At 36.8% G+C, this 18917-nt stretch overlaps 1 protein-coding gene across 3 annotated transcripts; it reads right to left on the minus strand.

The window, feature by feature from the left end:
- Positions 1-1034: 1034 nt before the first annotated feature.
- CIPC (CLOCK interacting pacemaker) lies at positions 1035-18861 on the minus strand. 3 transcript variants are annotated; one of them, XM_051977527.1, is made up of 5 exons: positions 18583-18861; positions 15161-15263; positions 11563-11750; positions 9716-9885; positions 1035-4763 (listed from the first exon to the last, which is right to left on the minus strand). In XM_051977527.1, the coding sequence occupies exons 3-5, from the start codon at positions 11696-11698 to the stop codon at positions 3864-3866; spliced, it is 1206 nt and encodes a 401-aa protein (XP_051833487.1). In that variant the 5' UTR covers positions 11699-11750; positions 15161-15263; positions 18583-18861; the 3' UTR covers positions 1035-3863. The 3 variants fall into 3 exon arrangements, with proteins under 3 accessions (XP_051833487.1, XP_051833488.1, XP_051833489.1); XM_051977528.1 differs by having other exon boundaries at positions 18033-18861; XM_051977529.1 differs by having other exon boundaries at positions 17945-18861.
- Positions 18862-18917: the final 56 nt, after the last annotated feature.

An 18917-nucleotide genomic window follows, 5' to 3' on the forward strand; every position in this document is an offset into this window, starting at 1 on the left:
ATAAATTGTGGTATATGAATGTTATGGAATATTATTGTTCTATAAGAAATGATCGGCAGGATGATTTCAGAAAGGCCTGGAGAGACTTACATGAACTGATGTGAAATGAGCAGGACCAGGAGATCATTATATACTTCAAAAACAATACTATATTATATGATGATCAGTTCTGATGGACATGGCCATCTTCAGAAATGAGATGAACCAAATCAGCTCCAATAGAGCAGTAATGAATTGAACCAGCTACACCCAGTGAAAGAACTCCAGTGAAAGAAATGACTATGAACCATTACATAGAATTCTCAATCCCTATATTTTTGTCCGTCTGCGTTTTTGATTTCCTTCACGGGCTAATAGTACACTATTTCAGAGTCTGATTCTTTTCGTACATCAAAATAACTGTTTGGACATGTATACTTATATTGTATTTAATTTATACTTTAACATATTTAACATGTATTAGTCAACCTGCCATCTGGGGGAGGGGGTGGGGGAAAAGGAGGGGAACAATTGGAACAAAAAGTTTGGCAATTGTCAATGTTGTAAAATTATTCATGCATATATCTTGTAAATAAAAAGCTATAATTAAAAAAAAAACCCAAACAAAAAACCATGAGTAATGGGGAGATGAAACATGGCATTATGGGAAGACTGGTCTTGGAATCAGTCTGGATAACCTGGGTTCAAGTACTGCCTCTGATTCACATTAGCTGTGTGAGATGACAGGTCACTTTTCCCCAGATTAGCAATATCTCAGTCATTCTCTCCAATGATCACTTATGGGTAAATGGCCAATCTGCATTACTATAAGACAGTTTCCACACCAACAATTTCCCAAACTGATCAAATCACAGGACCAGTTTAAAATTTTTAAAAGTTTGAAAGGTCTGAAATTAATTCAAATATTTACTATGGATGTCAGCTAACATGCTCTTAACTTCTCAGAGCAAAGCATTATATTGTACAAAGAGAATATCTCTTCTCTGCCCCCCAAAAGATCACAGACTTCTGTTATTAAAGTGAAAAAGACCAAATGTTATTCAAGTAGGTGACTTTTATTTCTCTTTCAAATTTCACAGTCAAGTCAATTTCTGCAAAATTGCATCCTTCTCCCAAAAGATTGGTTAATCAATTTCTACCCTATAGCATTCATAGCTGGATATGCATATTAATGTATGCACAACAATTATGACCTAGCTATAGGTAGCATGAAACTAGGAGGGGAGAAGAAGGGAGAGTCAGCTATCAACTCTACAGTTAAAAAAAAAAGCAATAAAAATTTTATCGATTATAAACTTCATTGACTCCATTTCCATAACCAATTTAATCCAACACCACTTTTTTTCCTAGAGGCATTTCCATGTTGTTCATAGTAACAGCTAAAATTCTATGAGCCAAAAATACATCTTGGGCACCTTTTGGATAAGGTCTAAGCCAAGACTGACTTATTACTCACAAAAAAAGTTTGCTGTTTCATATATAGACCCATGTACACATCTGCAAGACCAATGGTACTTACAGCTTTATCCAACCAAGGAAGCAGATATATATCTTCCTGATCAGCCCAAGAGTCGTTCTCTCACATGCAGATCTGGTTTCTGTTCCAGTTTGCTGGCTTCAATGCAGCTCCCTCCACCTTCCCAAGCTTAGATTCTCTACTCAGATCTAGCTACTTACAGTTTCATTAGAGAAAAACCCATGCTATATAATGTCTTAAGACTTTTAACACGGGAAGATCTAGAACAGAAAGATCATCCTGAATCATATCTGTTTCCTATTTCCATTTAGTAATAAGGATCAATGGCAGACTTCATCATCTTTTGCTATGACACTAAGCAAAATGTAAACCTTAATAGGGGAAGAGTACAAGAAGCTTACAAATCCACTGAGGATTTTTCTGATGAAATTAATTTGGTTCCCAGTAAGTGTTTTCAGTTTTGCCAAACAGTAAGGCTCATAAGTGGTGTCCAGGCTGTTCCGGAATGCACCTGGCTCTATAGCTTCAATGCCAAATTGATCTGCCAAAAGGAAGTTTTCTTAGCAGGGTGCACAGTGTGCCACTGCTCTAGTACCATACAAACAGATTCAGAGGAAGTAAGCAAGTTGGGCCAAGAGAAGATCTTCAAAGTACAAGAGACTCTGTTTAGTGCCATAATTTGCTCTTAATTTAACTTCCTCAAGAAAACACAAGGTAGGTAAAAATTCTGCACTGATTAGAGGTGAGTATAGATAAGTGCAAGAAGAATTTTTAATATCTATGTTGTATAATTCTTTTGAAATCAACTGCTTCAAAATCCTAATTTCTGAATACCCAAAGGAAGGGAGTGGTAGTGGGTCCTTTTCCTGTGACCCAAGGATGAAATTTTTTATTATGTTAGAATTATTCTTATAAGATAAAGAGGATTACCTTCAGTTTCCTTAAATTTCAAGAATTTCCTTACAGTTGAAAAGTTGAAGTCTCTGAGGATTTTTCTATTGTCTTCATAATGAAAATTATTTCCTACATATTGAGATCTCGAGATAATGAAATATTTAAATCAAAGGATTAAAAAGTTTTCTTTTTTTTTCATATAAAAACCTTGTTTTTATCTTTCTACTCCAACAGAAAAACATCATGCTTTTATCAAGTCTGAAAAATCTGATTACATTCTTCTTTTCTGTATGACTAGGATCAGCTATCTAAGTCTTTAGGGCAGTTTCAGTAATCTCAAAAAGATGATGGAAGATGTTATGATATTACCCAACCCTCTCTAACACTGGAAGCCAACATAAGTTTTAGGATTTGAGGGGAAAGTGATAAGCCTGAAAAGAAGCTTACAATTGAAAAAGTTTACAGATTTCAAGGTATACCGCCTAAAATGTTTCTCCTCAGACTTTCAAGGGAATGAGGAAAATACAGGGTAAACTTTACTTTGGGAATCACCTCAAATTGACATGAGAAGTTTTAGATCTGATACAAAACCAGTTATCTCATAGCTGATGAGGAATAAAAGCATAGCCTCTTGAACTAGACAGATAAAAACAAAAGCATCTTAGCTCTTCAGGCACCAAGTCCAGCAATCAATTCATCAAAAACCCCTGCCAAGTTTTTATCAGAGGATTCTAGATGTTATGTAATCCACTAAATACTTCAGAAATCTTAAATTATTTTGCTTAGGTGTGAGATCTTGATGTAGAGCAATCTGGTTTGTAAGTAAAAATCTATAACTAATGTCAGTTTAATGCTATTACAGTTTCATCTCAATTCTCCAGTTCAAGACAATGAAATCTTAAGTGCTTAGGCTGCTTTGCATATTATGTACCAAAGGAATTGAGGGTTTGAACCAAGTGGCATTATATCTGGCAATGATGCAGACACACATCCGCTCGTTTTTATATGTGATTAAGACAAGTCAGCAAAGATCCATTAAAACAGAAGTTTCCTAATCTTCAGTCTTATAGATGCTATAGGACCCACTCTGTGTGTGTGTGTGTGTGTGTGTGTGTGTGTGTATTTCTCCCATGCTATGTGCCTGTAAACCTGCTTAATGAGTGGGATGATGAGGGGGTAATTGCTAGGAGAGCTCAGAAGAATAATCTTTTCTATCCCCACTGCATGTGTCTCTTTTTTCTACTACTTGATTTTTACTACTAGAGTTCAGGGACAGCTCTAACCTGAGGTTTCTGCTGAAGTATTACATAATATGGACATGTACAGATTAGCCACAAGAGCCAATGAATGGTAAGTGCTCTCACAAATGAACCTTTAGGTATGTTCTTAAACTATAAAACAAAAATAAAAGCTTCTCTAGAAGCTTAGGGGGATAGAAGCAAATTATCAGTCAATCACTAGATTCACTTCAAATGATGGCAAAATATGCCTCCTATGCTAAGTTTGTATGAGCAGATAACACCTCAAAGTGACTTCCAGTTGGACTGGACACAGATGTTAAAGATGATTGTAACCTAGCCCAAGCCTGAGGAGCATTGCCCCTTGTAGCCTCCAGCAAGAGCTGGGTTTGTTCTTTCAGTCGATCCAGTTCAATCTGTGTTGCTTGGTTCTGACGAATCAATTCCTTGGTTTTCAAAGTGATCTCCAATAAGCCAGATCTATGCAAGATGACCAGGGTGTTCCTGAAGCGCCTATGCTTGCTCTGCCGTTGCTCAGGGAAAGGTTCTGAAGCGTGGCAGAGCTGGTCTCCTGCTCCAGGTGGGCCATAAGGAGCTGATAATGCCGAAAGTGTCATGGGACTCTCTAATCTATGCAAAGTGCTATCAGATGAGCCGAGGGGGCTAGCAGGGGAAGCAAAGGCCAGATTTGGAGCTTTAGCCATATGGCTGTTAGATGCTGCTGGACTATCAGGAACTGTTTGTAGATTTCTACTTGCCACCAAAGGTGACAGATTCTGCTGAACTGAGTCCTGAGCAAGTTTTGTGTTGGGTGGCACTGGAGAAGAATTTGATGACAAACTATTAGTCTTGATTGACCCGACAGAAAACAAACTTGTCCTGTGTCTCTCTGTACAGACTCGTTTCTGCATACCAGTTTCTCCTCTTTCCTCCGGGTTTAGGGCAAGGCCCCTCTTGCCTGGATGTGGAGCTATTTTGGTGAAAGAGTTTAGAATAGGCAAGTAGTTTCTGGAGTCATTTTTCTTCTCACCAGCAGGATATGGATTAACAGGAGGCGGCACAGATGGATGAAGGAATACTAGCTGTGGCTGAGCTGAAATCACTTCAAAAGAAGGCTGGACAGTCCAAGACTGGAGATGGGATGAATTTCTGCCCTGAAAAGAAGAAAGGAAAAGAACTCCATTACCACAATTTACATACTTATAAGATTAACAAAGCATCAATCAGAATTGTCAGAAAGGTTCCTACATCTCTCTAACCCCCACAAACAGGGTTTCCATGGCATATATAACAAATCTGGATCACATCACAGTCATGATCTGAAAGAAGTCCTTTCAAAATCTGTGTTTCTGACTACAAACCCTATAAAATAATGAAAAGCTATTTCATTTTAACACCTTTTCTAATAGAAAACAAACATTTTTATTCCAAAGGTGTCACTTAGTTGCCGGTAGCTGGAGTTATTGTATAATTAGGGTCATAGCTAAGGTGATAATAAAGTATGATACCATTTCTGACATCAAGTTAAAAATGTAATGCCAACACATGAAATATAGGCTCAAGGTATCATCCTATATTTCTCCCTCTCCATTGTTAACACCTAGAAAATGTCATCTAAATTTACTGCCTTCACTTCCTTACCACTCACATAGTTCTCAGTCCCTTCACCACTCTACTGAAACTCCTCTTTTCCAGTTCTGATTTGATGGCTTTGTCTCAGCCCTGATTCTTCCTTCTTTCTACAGATTTTGGGAATGCTGACCCTCCTCTTCTCCCACCTAATCTCTCCTCAGGATCATATGGTCACAGCCTTAAGAGCTAAAAGGGATCTCTGAAGTCATTAAAGAGAAATTTAAGTGATTTGCCCAAGATTACACAGATTGTAAGTGGCAGGGCCAGGAATGAAGTCAGTCTTTCCTTAGCATACATGATAATGAGCATTCCTTTGCTGGATTATTAGCCCTCTCTACCTCCATAATTAGAGTGTAATGTTCTCCCAAAACTTGATCTGATCTTTATCCTTCTCCAAGTTCTCTTCCTTGCTTGTCTCATCTACTTCAATGATTTCAAACTATCACCTTTATATAGATAACTTTCAAATCTATAAATCCAGCTTTAATCTCTCAAATTCCAGTTACATATTATAAACTACCCATGGAATATCTTCACTTAAATGTTGTGGTTTGCAACTCAAGCTTTACAAATTAAAAACTGAACATGACCATCCTCTCTAAATCTCCCTCTCTCCTCAATTTTCCTATTTAGAGAATTACCATAGTCCTTAATCAATGAGTTTTGTAACCTCAGGGTCTTCCTTCATAGTACCCCAGAGCCAATTATCTAGCAAGCTCTGTCCACTCTATGCCCACAAATATCTGTAGTCCATTCCCTTCTCTGCACTCAAGATGCCACAACCATAGTTCAGACTCTCATCTTTTAACTGGACTAATGTAATAACCAACCAATCTGTGTCCCTAATACAAATGTCCCCCTCCCCGTTCTAATCCATCTTTTTATATAGTTGCCAAAATAATCTAGGTATGATCATATCACTTCTTAGCTTTAAAAAACAAACAAAAAAACCTTTCAGGAGTTTTCTACGATCTTTGGGATAAAAATATAAATTTCTCAGTTTGGCATTTAAGGTCCTCTACAATCTGGTTGCAACTTAGCTTTCTGGCAGGCAGTTAAATAGCACAATGAACAGTGTTGGACCTGGAATCAGGAAGATGTGGGTTCAAAACTGGCCTTAGATATTTACTAGCTGGGTGACTCTAGACAAATCATTTTACTTCTGCCTGCCTCAGTTTCCCAACTATAAAATGGGGACAATAACTGCACCTATTTCTCCAAGTTTTTGTGAGGATCAAATGAGATAATATACATGAAGCACTTTGAACAGTGTCTAGAAAAAACAGGTACCTAACATACTTATTTCCTTCCTATTTTTCCTAGTACTATGTAGTCCTTTACACTATGTTCTAGCCAAATTGGACTTTGCTCAGTGGACTCTGAACTCAATGTCATCTCCTGCCTTTACACAAATCTTCTCTAATATCTAGAACAATCCCTCCTCATCTGGATTTTTTTTTTTTTGAATCTTTATCTTCCTTCAAGGATCAGCTTGTATGATTTTGTGGACTTAATAACTACATTAGAAATTCTTCAGAACAACAAACATAATACCGGGAGCCATCTCCTCTCTTAAGTCTGATTCATCCAAGCATTAGTGTTCTCTCATTTGGGCCCTTAACTCTCTACCTTGTATCTTGCTTCTTTGCCAATATATCATATCTGTCTTCTACCCCAAATTGAATATAAACTTCTGTAAGGCAGGGGTTGCTTTATTTTTGTTTCTGTAGTCACAAAACAATATTTTGTTCATAGTAAGAACTTAAGTATTTACTGCATTTAAATTTGTTGTAAAGTCAACTTCCATTCACAAATAGATCCATTTCTTCAAATTTTCATAAATTTGACCCTCAAGTTGGGTGAAGCTTGCAGTAGATGATTGCTCTCTGTTTTTAAGGCAATGAAACCTGAGAGACATAAAGTGTTTGGTGGTATGTCTCATATAAGACCTTTAAATCACTGATTCAGATAGGATTGTACCCTAACTCCTGCGAGCTGGTCCAGTTGCATCCCAGTTTTGAAGGAGATCCTCAAAAGGATCTTATAAAGGTATAAGTCAATTCGAGGTCACCCTACTATAAAATATAAACCCAGAAAAACATTTAATTCTGAGATTTGAGCACTGTTTTGCAAGACAAACACACAGGATAGATGTCTTATAACCAAACAAAGAGTAGATCTGAATGCCTAGGGATATGTTAGACTAGGAATAAAATAGAGGAGTAAAGTGACTATTTTAGCCAAGAACAAAGCAGAACTTTATCTTGTTCCTAATTCAGACTCACATTATAAGAGTGAGTCAGAAAAAAGGGGAGAGTTATAAGGTAAATGCTGATTGTTTCACTGTATTCCAGTCCTATGTTGTTAGAATGTCCCCTCCCTTTAACCCATCATTATTTATAAGAATGTTTCACTGGTACACTTTAGCACAATACAATATGTCCACTGCTCTAAAGGCCATCTGCCTTAGTTATTAGATATGAAAAATTATTTTATAGCCAAGTATCACATACAAATTTATGTAAATTTGTAAGCTAGACAAGAACTTGATCTCTTATAACCAAACTCCCTCATTTTTACAGATAAGAAACTGGGGCCCACTTTCAACAAAGATTTTGTCAAGGTAACAACTAACCAGTAAATGGGACTATAACCCACACAAGAGGAAAATAAAAATATGTTAAACAGTACAGCAAAGGACAGAGCATATTACCTAATAACACACAAAGAACATCATAAAATGGAAACAATATGCTTCACCACCTATCATACAAACAACAAAAAGGGTCCTAAAAAAACAAAAACAAAAACAAAACACCAAACACTTAGCAAGGTAAGAATTAATTCTCCATTCTTGTCATTCTCTAGATTTTCTACCCCAATATACCACAGCAGCCTTTCTAGCCCATCATATGAAGAATATGGCACTGCTGGAAAAGCACATTCAGAACATAACCCTGGATTATCATCAATTTTCGACCAGCCTGGTCTACAACAAAGAAAAGCTATAACCACATACATAAAAAAAAGAAGCAAGGAGCTCAGAGAAAAAGAAACACAAATAAAAGCTGCAAAAGGATAAGACTAGTAGTTCAAAGACATTTAAATTAGCTTTTATTTACTACCTTTAATCTTGCTTTTCATTGAGAATTGCAATAGCAGCTGAGAGATGATTTCCTGAACAATATCTTTTTTCGTAATTCACTAAATGCCACTAGGCTTCCCTGCTAGAAATCAATATTGTTCTCCCAGAAAGAACCAGGAAATAGTTATAATGCTAATGTTTCTTGTGATATTAAAATCATGTTTTTTAAACCACGCAAACTAAGATGTAAAAGTCACAGCTATTCAAAGCATTTTTTTCTAAGATACTCTCCTCAACGAAGGATGGTCTTCATCACTATAAGAATCATGTTTTTCTGACCGTAGAGAATGAAAAGCTCTTTCCTTAAGTGATTTTTGGGCGTAAGCATTTTGTTCCTCAGCTTTTGCTAATCACAAATAGATTCATAGCTCTAAAGCTCTGCTTAAATTGTAAACCTGGGTCATCTTTTCCTTCATGATTACATGGTTATTATATAATGTGTATTATTAAAGTACAAATTTGCATACTCCCATTGTACCATAATTGCTAACTATTGAATCTGGTCAAGACTACACATATAAAAGAGTTCATCTATTAAATAAGTATCAGTGGCTGCTCTTGTCCCCAGACCTCTGTATACCAGAAGGCACAATCTTCTGTTCCTTTTGTGTTTAAGCAGTGAGTGGATGCTTAAACTGTTCATATAAATTCCCAAATTCTAAAGATGAAATTCTAGGGTTATCAAAATCTTCTAACCACTTTTCCTATCTCACATTCTAAACATGTTTTTTTTTTTTTTTTTTTGCCTTCTATTCCTTGACAACCAAAAATATATCTAAATCTAAATAAAATGACTTTATATATCACTTTTTCATATTTGCCATGCTCAGAAATACTAAACTGGCCTAGTAACTGATAAGACAGCACTCTAAAATAATAAAATGCCACCCAAGAGGATTGCCCATCTGGAAGGGCTGCATTACAGATTCCTTTGTATATAATTAAAGGACTGCCAAATGTGTTTACAGGACTTACATATTAAAGTTCTCATAATCATCGTTTTTAGCTATGTTAGTGAGTGGAAGATTAACATTTTCATCGTAATAGAAAATTTCAGCACTAATCTGTTCTCTTCTGACATGATCCCAAAACCTTTGCTTTATTCAGAGGACAGAAGATAAAAAGACAAAAGTCCTTAATAGAATGAAAGTGTGTGTGTGATACACACACACACACACACACACACACACACACAAATTTATATGTATATATAAAATCTACTGGGGGAAAAAATGGTACCATTTATGTTCCTGACTTGAAGTAGTCAAATAAAAAGAATAAATCTTTTAAAAATGGAAAGTACAGACATTTTTTTTCAGTGATCCTTACCTGTTTGACCAACACATTCTTCATGACAACCATGGAAGACAGAGCTGGAAAGGAATTACTTGCTATTGTGGAGTTGTGTCGGGGTCCATCTTCTCCATGCCAGTTTAGAGTGTTCAGCATATCCTCTGCGTCCATTTGTTCTGCAGAGCTTAAGCATTCTGAGCTTCCATCTGATGTCGGGAAAAATCAGAAAAATAATTAATTGAATCTGCAGCTATTGGACAACTTTCTTCTACCTTATAGCATTAGTCTTATTCAATGGCCACTGTTATTGATGAGGGGCTCATACCAGAATGAATGCTACTTGATGGCTATTTGGCAGTCATTGATTGCAATGAATTGTAGGATTCCAATCAGATTCTTCTGAACAGGGATTCATATTTAAATCCCTCTCATCAGAAGGAACATAAACTGAACCTCAATGGAAGTCTAAATGGGGGGAATTTCTTATGTATAAAATTAGCTCTTTTAGCTTAGGTTTAGCTTAGGTTTAAAAATTATAAGGAAATTTGCAAGCTCTTTGTACTTATACAATCTAGAATTCTATAAAGAGGGTTTATATTCCTAATGTAAAATATAAAAAAAACTGAAGAGAAAATGAAAATCCCCAGCCCACTTTAATTCGAGTTATACAGCATTATTTCAAGCTTAAAATTAATATTTTAATATCTTAAAAATTTTTATTATTAACAACCAGTAACAAAAATTAACATTTTAACACAGAAAAAGAACAAGAATTTGGCATAAGATTCTGATATGAAACTGAAATTCTGTTGTTTTTAAATATATAAAAACATATATATGACATATATGTATAATACATATATATATTTTATATATTAGTAACATATAAATAATAAAAACTATTCTATATGTTTGTGTCTCCTCCTATATTTTTCTTCTGTGTAAAAAATATATGGTACTAATCTTTATTTCACATGTTTATCACCAAAATACCCACAGATTACTCCAAGAACTTTGAAGGAGAAAAACAAAAATTAAGAACAATGTGCTGAATGTTCTAAAAGTTAATTTCTGGCAAATAAGTTATTTTAACACATCACACAGTAATTTTATTGAGCTGATTTCTTAATTGTTAATGATTAACAATGTGCAAAAGTGTTTTTCCTGCAGTCTGATAAGCTATTCGTGTGGACAAAACAGCTGAAACAACAGAAGCATGAGCACTGAAGTATTTTTTTCTTGCAACCACCTGCAATAGTGGGAAACATTTGGTTTAAAACTCAGAGATCAAGCTGTAACTAGATGTCCCAATCTCCTGACATTGCTGGCAAGTACTTTGAATGTAATATTACAGTGTGATATCAGAATAACTATTTTGGGGGCAATTAGGTGACACAGTGGATAGAGCAGCAGTCCTGAATTCAAATTTGTCTTCAGACACTACACACACACACACACACACACACACACACACACACACAAACTATTTTCAAGTTTCTAAAATTTATCCTGCAGATAAAAGTATCTCATCTAGTCATATAAGTATGTTATGAGTGGAGGAGATTTTGAAAACAAGCCGTTATAATGGATGTATCGATGTTCAGTCATTTTCAGTTATTCTGATTCTGTGACCCCATTTGAGATTTTCTTGGCAGAGGTACCGGAGTGGTTTGCTATCCATCTCCAGCTATCCTACAGATGAGGAAACTGAGGCAAAATGGGTTAAGTGACTTGTCCAGGGTCACACAGCTAGTAAGAGTTTGAAGAAAGTTTTGAAGTCAGGAAGATGAATCTTCCTGACTCCAGGCTTGGCACTCTTTGCATTATGGTACCACCTAGCTACCCCCTATAATGGATGAAAGATAACAAAAAGTATTTTTAACCTGAAAATCCAGAGTCCTTATCTGACTCAGCAGTTGCCATGCTGAAGTGATGAGCCATTTGTTTCTTCTCCATTACTTTGCTGAGTTTAGCCAACAGCCTTCTTGGGCTGCTTCTGGGTGGGTCTTTTCTCTCCATATTCTCACTGGGCAGGAAGCCAGTTCATCAACACTCTTTCCATCTCGACAACCTTAGGATAACAATCAAATAAGAAGTCCTTATGTCTTAGGAGCTGGAGAAACAACTTCATTGGAGTAGAGCAAATCACATACACACACACACACACACACAGCAACTAGCTCCTTCCAGCTTCTGCTCTGTCTTCTCATAGACCTCAAAGAACAAATATTTATTTTAGTTGGTAGATTAATTTCTCCCCAAATTTAATATATGGGGACTTTAGTTTCATTTCCGAGTTGAAGTGTAGTCAACTGAAAGTTTTGCATATCTTTAACAAAGAAACATTTTACTAGAATAGTAAATTTTTAGAACAGCTAATAATTTCTCAATTTACTTTTATTTCTGAGATGAAATAGATGTTTTTGGACCAGATCCTACTTCACAGCACAAAATTTAAAGTCTCAAAGCATAGCCTAGCCTTTCTCTCAGTACCACTACTCTTTCAATACTTAGCCCAAACCATCTGCAAACTACCCAAAGGTAATTATTGTCTATTCTGGTAGTTTTTAGACTTAAGGATAAGTTTTCACAAAAATTCAAATAGGTCATTAAGGCATAAAGAAATAGGACTTTATAATGAAACAGTTCTAACTTGCACAAAGACAATCTAAGCCCTAGAATGAGAAGAGGAGAAATAAAGGGGTATTTGGTTGCTGGAACCAGATTTGAGATTTTAGGCAGAAAGAGGAAGAGAAAGGGAAGGGGTAATGAGTAATGGCCCAGTGGAAAAATTGCTCCTAGACTTGTCATAGATAGTTGCTTCACTATCTTTCCATCATTCCTAGTTGTTCAAGATGTTTTACTCAAGGGATGGGCATGTGGATTACTGTTCAGGTATGTTTGATGGGTGTCACAAGTGGGGAGTCCCTACAATGCTGGAGCATAAAAGTTTCCAGAAAGGGACTCAAAGAGAGGGTGTTAGAGTAAGAGAGGATGAGGTACCAAGCAGGATGCTTGCTTAATAAGTCATAAAAAAGGTTTTGTGGATTCTCAGAGAAGATAAAAACTTTGGGATGATTAGGATAAACTTATAAACAGCAAATTAATAGTAACATCTTTATTTGTATCGAACTTTGTGGTTTACAAAGTTCTTTCACACAGTCATTTCAAGACAACCTTAAAGTGCAGAGTCCAGATTATTAATTCTGTTTTGCAGGCAAAACAAAACAAAACAAACCAACCTGTACCTCAGAAAAGTTAAGGTATGTGGCCAAGGTCACAGAAACCAAATTGTTAAATGCTGAAATGGGTCACAAAGCTAATCACACAATTGACAGATCAGTGGAAGCTGACACTTCCCCAGATTTAGTTCTTTCAAAAAGGCCCTTTTAGGTTTAGTAAAGAAAACACTAAATGGGTACTAAAAGGCTGGCACTAAGGAACACCAAAACCCAAAGAGCTTTGCTAAAGCAGTGCTTAAGAAAAAAATGTAGCAATAAGCTTGAGTCTAAGTATCCCAAATTCTTGTGATATTTAAAATTCATAATCCATTTGTGATTTTATTTTATGAGATTTATTGATATTTAATTAGGATTAAGGCTTTTGTTTCCTTGTCTTCTTAAATGTTCTGACATTACCCAATTATCCACAGAAGACAACTACCATTAAAAAATAATTAAAAAAAAAAAGCCTCCCCAACTAACAAATGAAAACTGATCTTTTTTTTTTTACTAGACCAATAATCAATTGATTGCATATCATAAATTACTAGATGTGTTCTAAAATTAAGTCTAGTAGTTCAATCAGTCAGTCTTTAGCAATTGGAGAATTGTGAAAGCCTTCACGGAGAAAGGGTATCTTGAAGGAAATAAGGTGCTTTATGAGGTGGACGACATGAAGCCTGAGAGCATTCCAGGCATGGGAGATGACTAGTGCAAAAGAACAGATACTACTGCAGCAATGCCAAGAACTTCTGGCAATCACAAGCAACTAATAAATAAGCAGTAGAAGGACCCAAACTAAAATTAAATTGAAATTAAGGGTGTTTAAAGCTTGCTCAACTCCTTCCTGACTGTAATAGAACACATCAGAGAGCTTGATCAGTCTGAATGTGAACAAATTTCACAATACAAGTATAGTTATTTAGCAAAACATTTGATTGATTTAAGCAAACAGAGTTCTTTACACAATTCATTTCTAATTACCAAGAACCCCTAGACAAGTTACTCATTTATTTCTATGTGCATAAAGGACAGAAATGGAAATATCATTTTTTGCACCGAATTGTGGAAAACGTAATGTTTCAGTACTGGACATGAATTTGACAGTTTGGATAACCCAGATAAAACAGTGGACTAAAATGTATAATTGTATCTCTAATTAAATCAGGTTCTTTTATGTGAAATGGAACAAATGTACACATTTTAATTTTCTTGTAAAGAACATTACTGTTGTTGTTAGGAAATTAATTGCAGGTCTATTCAAAATAGAAATAGATGTGATTCAGGGATAATCATTCAGACTAATACAAGCATGAAAATGAAGAACTGAAATTAGGAAAGGAGTTCCTTACTCTTTTTTGTAAAGAAGTCAATAGGAAGTTTCCTATCTAAGAATGTTCTGTCTGAGTGAAGAAAGCTAACACTCCTCTTTAAATAAAAGATTTTTTAAAAAATCACTGTACAATTAGCATAGCTACTGTATGCTATGCTAACTAACAAACTGGATTTTATTCTGTCACATACAAAATGAGAAGAGCCAATCTAATTGTAGATTTGGAGATAAGTAAAAAGGTCATAAATAGATTTCCAGATCACAAGATCCTACAAGCCATCCATTTTACAAAAGGGCAACTAGGTAGCACAATAGATGGAATATAGGATTTAAGAGTCAGAAAAAGCTGATTTCAAATCCTGCCCCAGATACTTATTGGTTGTATGATTCTTAGCAAATCCCTTAACTCTTGGTGCCAGTTTTCTCATCTTCTTAAATGGGGACATAACAAGGGGAATCAATTCAGTTAATACTCATAGTGTTTTGTAAACCATAAAGTACTATACAAATGCTAACTCTTCTAATAATTGCTGATGAGAAAAATGAAACAAAGAAACATTAGATGAGTAGCCCAGGATCACACTACTAGTAAATATCTGAGCCAGGATTTAACCCTGAGTATCCCTGACTCAAAGCCTAGCACTATATTCACTTTATCAAGACACTATCAAGTGAAATTTGAACACAGGTTCTGTCTCTAAAACCATTCCCAAAATTATACCTCCATATCTATACAATTTGCATCAACACTAGAACATCTGTGGTTTGTTGTTGTTATTGTTTTATTTAAGAATTTCAGGTACATCTGATACTTTGTAATACCATTTAGAGTTTTCTTGACAAAAATAGTAAAGTGACTTTCCCATTTCTTTCTCCAGCTCATTTTACAGATGAGCAAACTGAAGCAAACAGGGTTAATTGACTTACCCAGAGTCATATAACTAATAAGTATCTGACACTGGACTTGAACACAGTAAGATGGGTCCTTCCTAATTCCAAGCCTGGTGCTCTATCCACTGCCCTGGAATATCTGTAATAGGCAAAAACAAATAAACCAAAATATATTTTATCATGGTAAACAGAAATTTTATATGTAAGTCCCTAATGTAAAGTTCTATTTCTAAAGAACAGAAATCTTAATGTCCCAACAAGGTTCAAATGAGACCAGACTTAAGAACTACATTTTATCTTTAATTTTTTTTCTCTCTGGGGAATGAGACATATTCCTTTCAATGAATGATGATCAGGAAAATTAACCACTGAACAGAAGATTTCTGTAATAAATAGAACCAAATGAGGCACTCAACAGGAGAGAAAGCAGATAGGCTGATGGCATTTATTTACCAATGATCTCAGACTAAGAGCTACACAAGATGGCAAAATACCAAAACCTAAAGTAATTGCATTGCTTTTCTCCCTTCTAAATTAAGGACAAATTTAAATGGCCATTGGCAAATGAGATCGAGAATTCATTGCTCAACTCTGCCTCTAAGTCATCTGTTCATTTCTGGCATAGACTGATAGTGGCTAAAATTACTTCACAGACCTCTAAAATTCTACTGTGAAAGGTGTTAGGATTATTTTTCTAGGACCTTATTAGAATTGCATTTAACCAAGATAAACTGTCACAACTGGCAGTAATTAGGATTTTTTTCCATATATATAACAACAGTTCTTGAGAGTCCCCAGAGTACAAAGATCACATGAAAGGACAAAACAACAATAAAGTATTTTTTCTATTAATCTATGTAAATTTATATATATTCAAATCTATTAACAAGAACCATATATTGTAGTTTCCAAACTATGGTTTATAACTATTAATTATGGTTTTAACAAAATCAACAATATGATAAAAATCCATTCCCAGTCCATTGTCTTTCTGAAACTTTTTGTAACACCTTTTATTGGTGCAATAATTCAAAAGGCCTTCACTGTTTCATAATCAAAGGTTATACATTTCCAAACAAAGGACTAATAAGATTAATCCTAGATTTAGTCAATTTTATGGCTCAAAAATATAATCTGTCTTCTCTTTTCCAAGACAGAAATGAGAAAGTAACTAACTTGGCTGAGGTGAAAAAAATTAGTCACAGGATCATAGATTGAGAACTGGAAGTGATTTTAGAGACCATTGAGTCATTTTACAGATTAGGAATCTGAAGAATAGAGGTTAAGTGACTTATTCTACTACTTATTTCTGAAGCAGCATTTGAAACCAGGTCTTCTTTACTCAGGTCCGTCCATTAGTTCACTGTAGTATACACATGCTAGGCGAGGCAAGGGCAACCAGGCAAATTAAAAGGATATGGGTTAAAAATTATATTGATTTTGCAAATCAATAGCTATGCTACCAGCTAAAGAAGGGATCACTTATGAACCTGGGCCATTTAAAAAAGAGTGCTAGAAAGGAAGGAAGGAAAAAAAAGGTAAGAATAAAGAAAACAAGGAAGAAAGAAGAAAAGAAAACCAAATATAAATGGAATAGGTCTGTAATATTTTCAGTTTGCTAACCTTTGCCTGAAGTCTTTTCTTAAAAGTTTATTTTTAAAAAGTAGTGTATATATGTAACTGAGAGCTTAAGATCAACTCAATATGATAGAATAAACAGGATGAAATGTAACTCTTTACAAATAAAAGCACAGAATAAATATAGTTGGAACAGTAAAGTAACAAGGTACCCAAGTTCATTCTCTATCTTGAATTTCCTAAAACAGAATTATAAATCAACATTCGTGTATTCTAACAGAGGGGAGAGAGGGCCTAATTTTCCCACACTCCTATTCCTTTTCATATTCATTCCCACCCCTTTCGGTGTCACTCCCGGACCAGTCTCTATTGGAATGGTATACTTCATTCCACAGAGCTTCCTGGATTTGGTTCAGTTCAACAGCTCACTTTCTTGTCTCCCTTCAGAAAAAATGATTTATGACAGAGCTTGGCCTCAATTTCCCATCTGCTATAAGAAGCCTTTCAACGACAATGACCACCTACCCACTCCCATCAGCCCACATTACATCTGTGCAAATCACATCCACCAGCCTGTTAGCTCGGCAGGCCAGAAGAGGGCAAACCTCGGGAACTGTACTGGGCCTGGCAGGCTACCAGCCCGAGGCAAACACCCAAACAACACACACTGCAAGGGTGTCTTGGACAAGTAGGCTTTCTCAGACCCGCACCCCAAGCACCAAACAGCGTTGCCAGCTTCTCTTTCAACCAAAAGGCAGAGTCTTCTGATTCCAAACTCTCTTCTGTTCATTCACTTCTACTCTATCACAGACTGTCCTACCATTCCCCCCTCCCCAAGAACACCTCATGATCCACTAGAAGCTTTTGGAATACTCTCTACTCGGAGGTAGCCTTATTTTTCTGCTGAATCTATCAAGGGACACACCACCTCACACATACACTCATCTATCCTTCCCACTATCTTCCCCTGCATGTTCCCTCCCCCTCATTTGCCCCCTTCCCCCGGCCCTTTACCCTCTTACCAAACTTTCCACTTCATCTCCCCTCCCTTAACTCTACTCTTCCTTTCATTCCATTTCTGCCCATCCACCCCCACTCCTCTTTATCTCATTTTCCTCCACTCTCTCCCTTTCCATTCCTTCAATCTCTCTTTACCTCATTCACCCCTCAGCTCCCCCTCCCCATCCTCTCCTCAGGACCCCTCCCCTCCCCAACTTCCCTTCTTCACCACCTGCTGTTTACCTCCCCTTCTCTCCTCAGGCATCCTAGTTTAGGAGAAAAAGCACAGGATTTGGAGCAGGGACTAGGGTTAAGCAAAAGTTCCCTTAACCTCTCAGAGTCTCATTTTCCTCGTGTGAATGATGATGCCAGCCTCACAAGCCTTTCCTCCTGTGTAGGTAATGTCCATTTCTCCGAGTCGTTGTAAGAATCAAAAAAATGTGTGTAAAGCACTATATAAATGTCAGTTTATCTTGATCCACACTTGTCCTCCCACTTTCTCCCCGACCTCAAGTTTTCCTTCTTTCTTGGCCTTTCCCTGCTCTCCGACACCTTACCCTTCCCTATCGCTTTAACTTTTTTTTTTTTTTTTACAAGATTGAAAGCTTAAGGAGTTCTTATCGATCCTACACACAAACTCCTTTATGCTACAGGTGCAAGGCGGTCCAGACAAGTTAAGTGACTTGCCCAAGGTCACACAGGATGGGATGCGATCCCCAAACCCAGGTCTCTGAATCTTTCTTTACCCCCCACCCCCTTCCTTGATTCCACCGGCTGGCCCTTTAACATTCTCCGCGTCGTGAGCCCCGCCGCTTTCCCAACTTTCCCCAGCTCTGCCCCGTTCCCTTCCAGCCCGTGAGGCCTTTTCTATTCTCTCTCACCTGGGGCAGGGGTCGCTACTCCAGGACCAAATACAGGCTGTCAGATGGCGCATGCGCAAACCAGACCCCAAGACACCATGACAACCCCCGTCATCGTCGTTGTCGTAATGTTAACCGAGAGTTTCCCTCCTCCCGCTCCCGCCCCTTTTCTTCTCCTCTCCGCCTCCGTGAGGGCCTTCCTTAGCCACGTGACCCAGCGGAACAACCATGGGAATCTTTAAGACCAGTTCGTTCTCCTAGAAGGGCCCTTTTGCAAACGTTCCCCTCCTCTTCCACCGGAAACAGCTGCCACACTTGAATCGACCTCGCCGCCCCTCTTTCTAGGTGCCCGTTGA

This window comes from Antechinus flavipes, chromosome 2 (genome assembly GCF_016432865.1).
Source record: "Antechinus flavipes isolate AdamAnt ecotype Samford, QLD, Australia chromosome 2, AdamAnt_v2, whole genome shotgun sequence".
NCBI lineage: Eukaryota > Metazoa > Chordata > Mammalia > Dasyuromorphia > Dasyuridae > Antechinus > Antechinus flavipes.